Source organism: Sturnus vulgaris, chromosome 3, assembly GCF_052056855.1.
Source record: "Sturnus vulgaris isolate bStuVul1 chromosome 3, bStuVul1.hap1, whole genome shotgun sequence".
Classification (NCBI taxonomy): Eukaryota; Metazoa; Chordata; class Aves; order Passeriformes; family Sturnidae; genus Sturnus; species Sturnus vulgaris.
In genome coordinates, this window is record NC_142245.1 from 105,655,979 (window position 1) to 105,668,120 (window position 12,142).

General features: G+C 47.0%; 1 protein-coding gene across 1 annotated transcript; it reads left to right on the forward strand.

Annotated features, from left to right (window-relative positions):
* Positions 1-8,151: 8,151 nt before the first annotated feature.
* On the forward strand, positions 8,152-10,542 carry RHOB (ras homolog family member B). Its single transcript, XM_014894923.2, has one exon. The coding sequence runs from the start codon at positions 8,466-8,468 to the stop codon at positions 9,054-9,056; it is 591 nt and encodes a 196-aa protein (XP_014750409.1). The 5' UTR covers positions 8,152-8,465; the 3' UTR covers positions 9,057-10,542.
* Positions 10,543-12,142: the final 1,600 nt, after the last annotated feature.

A 12,142-nucleotide genomic window follows, 5' to 3' on the forward strand; every position in this document is an offset into this window, starting at 1 on the left:
TTGCAAAACTGCCTCTCTCCAGTTCAATGCTCCACATCAGAGGCATCTGAGACACCTGTGCTCTTTAACTTATCTGCAGACTAATCCCCCCCACCCACACATGCACCTACAGGATGGAAATAACAATTTAAACCTATCTACATTAATACAGCTCTTTGAAAGGCTCTCTTGATGCTAATACCTGAATCAGGAGAGCACTTATGCACAGCACGCCCAAGCTGCATAGGAGGAAGAGTTTTAAAGTTTAGGTACAATATCAAGTTGCATCGAGGGGATTATTATAGACAGAGGGGAGAAGAAATTGAGGTTGAGAATGGCCCGGGAGACAAAATGGAAAGAGCATGGAAAATAAGAAAAGGAAAGCTACAAGAAGTAGATGATTCACAGTTACTTTAGGCAGTAGTTTAAGTTTCTAAGTTTGAAGATGGAAATAACACCTACTTATCACCAAGAGATGGGCTGGTAATTCATGTTGGAAAGAAGTCAGAGATTCTTGGAAGAAAGGTACTTTTGGAAATGTCATCCTTGAAACATTTGTTGTTATGGCACAGTGTGATTGTGGACTTCAAACTGCTACCAAAAAGTGATGTAGAAGGAAAGCAGCAATCCATCCAATACGGAATACTTGGCCAGTCCCAACATTTCTACCCATGATATCATCAATAGACAAATAATGGTGGGAAGAGTGGGTAAGAAGAAATCTTAAATGTGTATTTTGATAGGTTTCTCACCTGGAAAAGCTCATTTGCAAAGTGTACAGCTCCAGGTGCATAATCAATTTAGAAATTTGTCTTTGTTCTCATTTTTGTTTCCTCTTGGGAAACCTTAACTAGGCTGCCAGAGTGATGACACCAGCATGGAGGAAGCCAGCAAAACAAAGTGACAGCCTTGCATGTTCTCCTAGTTCATGACAGTTACACTCAATTAGGGCTGTACCTTTACTTCGGGATCAGAAGGGGTTTACCTTAGAATATTTCTCTGTCCATTTCTGTGTTTCAGCATGTGTCTTCAAACCCTGCAGTCACATTACTTGCCTGCTTCCAGCCTTGTGCCTTTAATCTCAGTTCATAACTCAGTTCTTTGGGCTGCCAGGACTCAGTGCTTCTCAGAAGGGAGGAATGGGGAGTTGCACCCCAAATCTTTCCACTTTGGTCCATCTCTGTGCCTCTCTGAGATGTTCTGTTTAGCTTGACAGTGTGTCTCAGTCGCTTTCGAGATTGTTAATGACTTGCAAAGTTGACAGCATGGTTGCTGGCATTCCCTCTTCTTTATGTCCTCTGCCTGCAAGTGCTACGGAAAGACAGAAAAGTTTTACATTCAGATTGCAAGAACAAAGAGCTGTAGAAATTGAAGTCTAGTCTTTTTCTCTACTTTTAAGATAGGAATTAAATCATAAACTGGACTATCTTAGCCCAGATCCAGGCTGGCTGACCCCAGTTTATTCACCTATGCCTGAAGAAGAGGTGAAGATAGCACTGCCCCCATTGTACTCTATGCTATACATTGCATTCCTGATGCATATATGGAACCAAGCCTGGGCCAACTCTACAAACGAACCCTACAGAAAGTCAGACCTACTCTGCCAGTCAGAAACTCTCTGCTATTAGCAGAGAAGACTATTGGATACTTGCATGGTGACACCCTTCCCTAAGGACACCCTTCAAGGAAGTGTATGGAAGAAAATTTTGTCAGCACAGCTGTTTGCCACTGAGTCTTGCTACCAGGAACCTGGGATTAGATTCACTAAAACACGTGTTCTTGTGTTTGTCCCAGTAGTGCTGGTTTATGTTTCTGTCCTAGCCTCTGTGTAACTCCCTTGACAAAAAACCTCCATGGAGAATGGTAGCTTAGTCATTCCATTTCTCAAGACTGGTTCTACATCTCAAACCTAGAATTGTTCTCTTCAGCCTGCATTGGAGGTGGAGGAAGAAATAAATCCAGCTTTCAAGTGCGAGGCTTTGCAGGTAAGGGATGTTTTCCTCCTGTAACATATAAGCTGGCTTTATAGCACAAACAACAGCAACAAAGATATCTGCTTACTTTTCCCCATGATGAAATCCAACCATAAATAATGTTCACTTCTCACGAAATTTGGCAGTGCCTGTAGTGTTTTTTTCTCCTCCTTTCCTCATGTAATGCACTTGGTTAATGATCTCCAGGCCTCTATCATCACCATCTTTTGTCTTGGCAGAACAGCCCAGGTAAGCATATGGTGGCAGCCCAAGCTTTACCTTCTGTAGTGTTAATTGTCTCGTTGCCTGAAGCAGTTTCTTCTTAATACCTTAGTTCTGTCTTAGTTCTAGCCACTGGAATAATAGGTACTATGAGGCAGAACACTTTGACTTCTGGAACCCAAAAATCAAGGATGTTTTGCTGTAAGCCAGTCCTGTCCATGAAGAAGAACATTAAGTAACATCTGTAGATATCTGCAGCCTTGTGGAACACTGAGTGGAGATCCCAGTAAGTGACTTCATCCTTCCCTGACACATCCAAGAGAATGAGTTTCATCTCTTCCACATCTATTTTTGTGTCAGTAGTGTCAGCATTGGTCACAGGACTTGGGAAGGTGTTCATGGCATAGAGCAAAGATGAAGCATATTTTACCACAGGGGTGATCTCCAGCTACAGTTAACTTTCTCCAAAAAGCAGCCATTCCTTGAAAGTAAAGATGAATCACAAAATTGCATATTCCCAGGATATGGGTTTTTTTAAAGCCTTTTTGAAGGGTAGAATGAGGAGAGGAGAGAAATTCCATTAGTTTGGAATTTCCCTTATCTCCTTTTTTTCTCTCCATACTCCTGTCTTGCCTTTCTTCCCTATTTCCTCCTTTTTAAATTTTGATATCAGAATCTTCTGAAATTGTGACTACCTTGTTCTTGCCTAATATGAAAAAATTAAGGTATAAGCCAAATCTGGATGTAACCAAGACTCCTGCAGTACTCTATATTTCTGTTTTATCATCTCAGATATTGTTTATGGTCAGTGTTGAGTCCATAACAGATCTAATTTTTCTAGATAGAACAACTTAATTTTATGAGTGAGATAGAATGTAAAACACTGTATCGAACAACTTTCCAAATTGGTTTTATTGACATTTTTCCTGCCACGATCTGTTAGTGGGATTCTACAATAGCTCTTCTGTGTGCACCTATGCTGCTTTTGCTAATAGATCAGTTATCATGTGGGAATTATGAAGGTGTTCTGAATCTTCATAGAGTCATGGTTAATTTATATGAAATAGAAGTTTGTTAGATTACAGGATAGTAATTTCCACCATCAACCACCATTCCACCATCAATTCTCTTAGATCAATTTCTTCTAATATTGTTGCTGCCTCTGCTTCCTCATGTCACAGGTTCCCCTGCAGAGAGAACTGACAACCACACTTCAAAGACCACCATGAAGACCATGGTAATTAAAGGAATAGGTTAATGTATCTTAATGCAGCAAATCAAACTACATGGTGAACCATATGACATCATTGTTTTATAAAGAAATCTACTTCACTGTCAATAAAATGCAAACTACACAAACCATTAACAAATCACAACATGTTTACTTCAGAAGTTTCCTTGTTCCTATTGTGAAAGACTCATCCTGTGCCAGCACTTCAGAGCTGAGTGTGCCAAACTCCCTGGTGGAATGTGGGCTGACAGTGCTGGTGTCTGAAACAGGAGTAGACCTGCCAGAGAGACCCTCCAAACATCACTTTTCAGATCTGTTGAGGCATCACAAATAAATTAATTGCAGAATCAAATAATGGATGAGGTGAGGAGGGGTTATCTACTCCACCCTGCCCTGCTCAGAGCAGGATCAACTACAGCAGGTTGCTCGGGACTGTGTCCAGTTAGGTTTTGAATATGCCCAAGGATGGAGACTCCACAGTCTCTGTGGGCAGCCTTTTCCAGTGCCTGACCATCCCCAAAGTAGTGGAATGAAGTACAGTCACTGGAGAGTCTAAAGATAAAGAACTTCTCACTGTTAAGGATATTATCTTGAACTCCAGATAAAGAGACTGAACTCCCTGCTATCTTGTTGGCATTGGACCAGCAATTTTTACTCTGTCTCAGTTTTCCTGGTAGGCAAAGACTGCAAGGTGTCTGCAGTCAGTAAAAACTGAGAACAAAGGGAACCAGAGGGTGATAAGTGTGGTCTCTCTGCAGAGAGAACTGTTTCCAAAGGCATTATTGGTGATGTAGATATGTAACATGATTAGTATCCGTAATAGTTATGTGGTCAGCTCATTTATTTCATACAGCTACAGAAGGGTTCTTCAACTGAGATGAGAGGCTGTAGGTCTAAAAGTTCTAGCCTAAGGATGAGGAACTTGTTTTTATTTAATTTGAACTCAGCTGGGGACAAAAGGCCACTTTAATTTACTGTAGTGGTATAATTTTACTCTGCCAACCCATATTTCCTGAGTCCTATTAAAGTATGAATTTTATAGTCTTGCTATAAGAACTGGAAGATATTAAAACCAACAGCTTCTGACCTCTCTTATTCCCTGGAAGAGCAATGCCAGTGGATCCCATACAGCTCTTTAGTCATGAAAGCATTTCTCTTTTGTGACGGTGCTTTCATGTGCACTGTACATAGAATAAACCTCTGTATGAAAACACACAGGTCATTTCACCTTCTCCTGCCTTGGCATTCCAGTTTCTAGGTAGATCAGTCTGGCTTGTCTGCTGAGGGCACTGATCCCAAGGGGCTCTGAAAGTGAAACTCTGCTTTTTTCCAGGTACAAGCAACGGACCTGCAGTGACACACAGCAAATGGTCTGGTTCCTAAATGTGCCAGAAATTCTTATCTTAGAGAGACAGATACTCACCATTTCTGCCTTCTCCCACATCTACTCAGAGCTTTTCCACACTGGCCTGTGAACTGCTCATATTTCACTGCCTCTTGCCTTCCTCCCTTTGCCGAGAAGCTTTGCCTGCATGAGGACTGCAGGATGCCGGGTGCTGGCATTACGAGCCAGCATCCAGGACCCTGCGTGCCATTAGAGGACACATGGCTCCCTCAGCATGTTGTGCCACAGCAGGCAATGTACTTACTTGCCTACTTATTGACAAAAAGGAGAAAGATTGCCTTCCCCACTGAGCTTTCATGCTTTCGGTACAGATTTACGCTTGAAAGCAAATTACCTGAGTTACAGACATGCTCTTTAGAAAAGCTGTTTAGCAAGAAGAGCGGGGGAGGGAATATAATCTGGAAACAATCTCCAGTAATCGAGAGGAATTGTCTTCTCAACAAAAAAATGCCACTTGGATTAAATTAATAAAACCAACAAAATCTGAGTTTTAATCTCAAAACCATCACCACAAGCAATAAAAGCAAACAAGTGGTATCTCTCCTACTTCATTCTTTCTTCATCAATCATACAGATGTTTGTGGTGCAGCAGAACTAATGCTGTTCTTAGGGAGTGCACGTGTTGGGATAACTAGAAGTGAAGATTCAGCTTGCCTAAAGAACTGTAGTTCAGCATATCACACAGATTCATGCAGAAAATATAAAAGCTACAACGTAAGTTAAAATTCAGCCCTAAAATATGTGAGCTGGATACATTTGGTAAGTACAGATGTGTAATAAACACAGTGACTTAGATGCTCCTCTTAGGGTCTGTTGCTGGAGTGTACCCCAGTGAAATAAGTGTGATCTCAGCCTGAGTTGGTCACAGGGCTGAGTCTCATGATACAAAGCTTCTGGAAAAAAGACTTATAAAGTATCTGAAACTCTTGGTCAAGGAGTTACATTGCCTTTGCTGAAGTCGGTCTTGCAAGATAAGAGATGAGACATCAGGTGCTTTGCCTTCAGTACAACTGTGTGGAAGACTAGCGATGTGAGACTTCACTTGAAGCAGTTATGGCTCAGACCATAACTGGGTGCTGCAAATACATGTGTACTGCCCATTTGCAAGAAAAATTCATGCTATGGATTTAACTTTGGTTAGCGGGACATTTGTGGAGTAATTCCTTTGCTCAGTTTGGGAGCTGGAACCAGCAGACAGTTTGGGTGAGGCCACCCTGCTTTGAAGCCTTTAAAGAGTTAAGCAGTGTGTTTGTGGGACACGAGGCAGACGGGTAATTGCCAGCAGCACTCTGGGCAACAACAGAGCCACGTGCTTTGAAATGAATAAACTGCTTATTTACCTGCCTTCCGTGGCACAGCACAGATGAGTCGATCATCGTAACTGCTCATTTGCATTATTCCTTTTCCTATTTAATGAAACGTTTTGTTCTCAGAAAGACAAAGCCAAACACCCAGGCATGATTCAAAAGCCAAATACAAGCGGAATCAGAAGTATATTTAAACAGCACCTCTCACGCCGGATGAAGCACTCGCAGCTTGTCCTGCTGCCGCCACAGAGGTGGATTTTCGCAGCTGTGGATGTTTCCAGCTGTGGTTTTTCCAGCTGTGTTTTTTCCAGCTGCGGAGCCGCCAGGAGCAGGCGCAGGGCGGTGCAGGGCGCAGAGCCGCCGCGAGAGGGCGCTGGGGCCCCGCCGTCAGCACAGCGCGGCCCAGGGCGGCGCGGAGAACATTGTACAGGAAATAAAATAGACATTAAATTCACTGTCTGCCTCTCCGAACGGCCTTAACGTGCTTGGGACTGCGGAGCAAATAGCTACAAGCTGCCAGTGCTTCATCGCCAGGAGGACATGGCAGCATGAGGATGATTGCCACACAGTTTTGTGAAGAATTTAAGCCTGTGAGCAGTGACAACAAATTTAAAAGGATGATGCAAGCCAGAAATTTGGCCTGCTTGAAGGCCACAGGTACTGAAGAACCTCCCTGTCTATGTCTACACTTTATGGCTGCATTCTTTTAAAAATCAGTTTGAATTTATTATGTTCACGTAAAATATGCTGTACAAGCCCCTGTAAGATCAAGATACAAGTTCGTCCATCAGCATCCAGGGACATGCTCTTTTGACTGGGAGAAACAGATACTACAAAAATCTCAGAGAAAATGAATTTTATTTCAATGTCTAGGATTAAGCTAACCTTTTGCCCTACACATCCCTCTGTAACAGTCTGCTGCAAGTAACTTGTCAGGCAATCTGATGTCCTCAGTGATGCAGTCGGTCTCCAAGTGAGTATTTCGAAACACAATTTTTAATAACAACAGTATTGTACAAACCATTCATTTCTTATTCTATTCACTAATGCCAGCGCTGGCTAGGAAAACGGGACGCTTCGGATCCAATCCCGAGAGGCAGCAGCCACAGGACATCTATCGTCTGTGTGGAAAAGCTGGCAGGGAAGAGGCTTGGGACATCACCCGGCTGAGCAGCGATAGCGGCAACAGGGACGGAGCGCTCGCTGCCGGCGGTGTCCGTGTGTCCCCGAGAACTGCGGCCACCCCAGCCCAGCTCAGCCCAGTCCAGCCCGGCCCAGCTCGGCTCAGCCTGGCCCGGCCCGGCCCAGCTCAGCCCTGCCTGCTGCTCCTATAGAGGGACTCGCACCCTGCTCTCCCAGCAACCCCGCACTACAGCGCTTTGCGCCCCTTTATTTTCCTCGTTCATATTTTCATTGTTGTCACTTCTTGTAAATCGAGACTCAAAGGCCAGTTCAATTCAAACCTGCTACTTCTCCCGGTTTACAATTCCTCCGCTCCCTTTTGGCCAAGAGCTGGCCAGAGTCGAACATGATGAATTTTTAAAGGAAGGGAATCGAGCGCTTTTCCAGTAGCACCCAGCGGACGCTTTTATTAAACTGCCTGCAATACTCTCTGCTCATTTTGCCCGGGCTTAAAGCAGCACCTGGACGCAGCGGCGCTGCCCGCTCCTCTCGGCTGCCCGCCCAGACTCTTCACTCCGGCCATCCCGAGCGGCGAGACTGCGGCGGGGACCGGCCCTACCCTGCGCTGGCGCCAAGCCGGGATCCCTCGGGGCCGGGAGGGCTCAGACCGGGCACGGGGAGCTCGCCGGCCACCCCAGCGCGGCTCCGCCCGCCGCGACCCCGGGCCCGCTGCCCCGGCTCGGCCCGGCCCGGCCCGGCGGCTCCCCCGCCCGCCTCGGCCCCGCCTCCCGCCCGCGGCCGCCCGCCAATCGCAGCGCTCTCCGCCGGGGATGACCTCACTCCTTGCCTTCCCATTGGCCAGCTATATTAAGAAAGTCGCGAGCGCCTTTAAATAGCGGCGCCGGGCCGCAGCTTGCGGCAGTGGCTGTGCGGAGCCGGTGCGGTGCGCGATTGTGTGCCGTGAGGGCGAGAACCGGCGGCACCGCTTCCAACCTCAAGGCTCTGGGGCCGGTGGCGCTAACCTGCGACCTTAGCGCTCTGCCGAGGCAGGGTACGGAGGCGCCGTGCCGGTGCGCAAAGAGAGCAGGGCGCGCCCGCCTGCCTGCGCGGGCCGGCTCGCCACGGTGCCCTGTGAGAAGCGAGAGGGAGCGGGAGGCGGCGGCCGCGGGGAGGAGGGCGCTGCCATCGTCCTGCTGCACGGCAAGGCCAGCTTGGCGAGCCTGGCCATGGCCGCCATCCGCAAGAAGCTGGTGGTGGTGGGGGACGGTGCCTGTGGCAAGACTTGCCTCCTCATCGTCTTCAGCAAGGACGAGTTCCCCGAGGTCTACGTGCCCACCGTCTTCGAGAACTACGTGGCGGACATCGAGGTGGACGGCAAGCAGGTGGAGCTGGCCCTGTGGGACACGGCTGGCCAGGAGGACTATGACCGCCTGCGTCCCCTTTCGTACCCGGACACCGATGTCATCCTCATGTGCTTCTCTGTGGACAGCCCTGACTCGCTGGAGAACATCCCGGAGAAGTGGGTGCCCGAGGTCAAGCACTTCTGCCCCAACGTGCCCATCATCCTGGTGGCCAACAAGAAGGACCTGCGGAACGACGAGCACGTGCGGAACGAGCTGGCCCGCATGAAGCAGGAGCCGGTGCGCACCGAGGACGGCCGGGCCATGGCCATTCGCATCCAGGCCTACGACTACCTGGAGTGCTCGGCCAAGACCAAGGAGGGTGTCCGGGAGGTTTTCGAGACCGCCACCCGGGCAGCCCTGCAGAAGCGCTACGGCACCCAGAACGGCTGCATCAACTGCTGCAAAGTCCTATAGGGTGTGTCTGGAGCGCGGCGCTGGGCACAGCGCCTGGGTCACCTGTTGGCAGGTGGAGAGGAGCTGGGTTATACACGCACACGGCATCTGCCTGTCCCCTCCGCTGGGGACCGGCCGTGGATGGGGTGGGGGCTGAGGGGGGGAGCACGCTCCTTGAGCCTTGGCCGGAAAGGGTTGTGCTTGCTCAGCCGTGGGGACAGAGGGAGGGGGGGATTGCATGCCCTGAGTCTTGGGAATAAAGTGGGAGAAGCCTTCTCCTGCCACCGGCCCCCGCGAGTTAGTCGCGGACTGAACAACAAAAAGCTGCTGAGACTGGACTGAGCAAACGTTGCACCCGGTTCTGCCCCTTTGCCAACACCTGCTGCTCCCTGCTCCCAGGCAGCCTCCTCTCTTTTGCAAGAGGAGGGCGGTGGAGCTGAGATGCTCGAAGGGACTTCTGCCTCCTGCCTGCATGTGCCTCCACCCAGGCGAGCTGGGGAAAGGGGCTGCCTCTCCCAGGCTGCCTGCAGCATCCTCGCTTCTCCCTCACATGTTTCAGCCTGAGCCTGACCTGCTGTGGAAATTAGTGCCCTGAAGACCGAGACTGGGAGGGAAGGGGAGGGTCATCCCAAGCGAAGCCTGTATATATGTTACATTTTCTGTCTTGTGCAAACTGGGGTAGTGCAGGGGTGCTTATTTAAAGTGAGGTGGGGAGGGGGTGCCCAAGTGGGACTTGTGTTGTGCAAAGGAACTTGCCCTGAGTGACTGATGCCTGCTGATAACAGGAGCCTTGAACTGACTCCAGCTGCAGAAGCCACCAGGCCAGAAAGTAAAGCTGAACTGTCCTGCTTGCTGGATATCCACCTCCTGACACATGAGGCAGGATGAGCAAGGGGATGATATTGCCATATTATGATCTTGGTGCCTGCTCCTTACTTTTAATGTTGTCTCCTGCGAGTGTGTTGAATTGGCTTTATTTAAAAGTTTATTTTCAAAAGAAGTTACTTTGCACAACTTGGTGGATTTTTTTTTTTAATGTTTAAATTAAACACTGAATGCACTCATCATCTGCATACAACACTGTAGCATTGGAAACATTCTTACTCAGTAACCTCATCTGGGTCTTGTTTAAAACTGATTTCAACACAAGACAAAATAAAACCACTGTATATTTTTGCCTTGGAAAAAAAATGGGTGAAAGCACTGTTACTTATGCAGTGAGTACATCAGACTTTAGTACTACAGGGCAGTTTAAAGAATCAAGGTTTATTTAAAACTTATTTTCACAAGGTGGCCAACCTGGGTGAAAATAATTTTCTGTTTCTCTGGTTCAGAGAACAAATGTATCCATTTATGTTTGTTTACTTCCTCCCTCTTCCCTCAATAGTGGTACTGAGACTGTTTTTAATAAACTGACATGGCAAAAACTGAGATGTATATGATGTTTACATAAAACTATAGTGTATGCAGTTTTTTATGTAAAGTATTAAAAGATTCTATGCTGACACTTGTGAGAGCAGTGTTGTGATTCATGGAGACTGTCCTCAGGTTGTAGCAGTACACCTGGGTGGTGTTGAACTAGACCAGAGTTTGCCCCTTGCCTGCACATGCTTTTATTTGGCTTTTTTCCACTGGGTGAAATACTGTCTGGCAGCTTTTAAAGGATGGTGGTTTTATTTCCCTTTGGGGGAGCTGCTTCCTTAGTTTTTCTGAGCATGGCCTGTGGAAGTGTACTCAAAAGTCAAGGTGGTGACTAATCCATCCTTGTTGCTGTTGAGCATTCTGTGGCTTGTGCTTGGCCTCCCAGTGAGGTGGTGTAGCAGCAAAACAGGCACAAAACTGAAAAGTAGCACAGGCTGTAAGAGTTGTTTTTCAAGCAAGTATTTAGATAAAAGCAGGTTTTATTAGTGATCTCCCCTTTGTCTGGGGTGCATGGCTCCACTTGCTGCAGCAGGGTATGGGGGCAAACACCGCTCTCTGTTGAAGCAGGAATCTCCAAAGCTGCCTGGGTGGATTTCCCAATTGCTGGCCTCATTAATTCCCATGGCAACCTAAGAAATCTGGGCCTCTCTGTGTCAGGGATCCCCAGCAGGGCATTGTGCCTGTCCCTTCCCTCTTCATGCCTGGGCAGGTGCACAAGGCCCTGTGGTGGTGGCTCCAGGCAGGAAGAGGTGGCCTCGTGCAAAACGTGAGTGATGCTGAACAATAAGGCCCATGCCCAAAGTACTGATGTCTCCTATTTTTTTTCCTGGAATAACTTCCTCATATAGCTTTGCAGAAAATCTCAGGACAGGTTTCTATTTTCATAAATCTTCCCCACTCCTTTTGTAGAAATGTGAGAAGAGAGTCAAGCTTTTTCTGGTTTTGACCTATGAATATCTGCTAGGGTACAGATGTTCAGAAATGTTAACAAATGTTAACAAATACCAAGGCAAGCAAAGCACATGTAGTGGCTTTTGCTCATTTGCTTGCAGAGTGCTGAAAGTGATGAGGTTTTTCCGGCAGACTGACATAGAAATAACAGGTTTCCTTGTTCAACACCTGGAAAGTCAATCAGCCATAATGTGAAAATACTGGAGTACATGCTCAGTCCATGCTGTGAGTTTGTGACACTGTTTCCTATGATCTTAACAAAAGGCAGAGGCATTTTTGTGTACTCAATTTAATGAGGATTCCTTGAAAGGTACCTAAGTCCAAGGTTTTGGGTATCCTTCTCTATTGTCCTGATACTCAAATTTCAGTTCTCTGGATAGTCAATGTGTGAGTTTCTTACCTTCAATTTGAGAACGCTAAAATCAAATATCGTTTGAAAGAGATACCAGTTTTGGATGCTTAAAGGGCCATAGCCAAAGGGACCCTCATCCTTGCAGGGGCACTCAACCCCCCAGCTCTGTGCAGAGTAGCACTCTAACATGTGATGCCAGACAATGGTGATAAACGTGCACTGGAAACCTTATCATTAAAATGATTGCAATAGCCGAAAACCTTATCAATTCAGTTAGACTGCAGCAATAAGTAATCTTCTCAAAACCCCAAAGGAGAAAGCATTAATATTTGTATTTAAACACTGGGAAATGGGTTAGCATTGCATCCCTGTATAATTAACT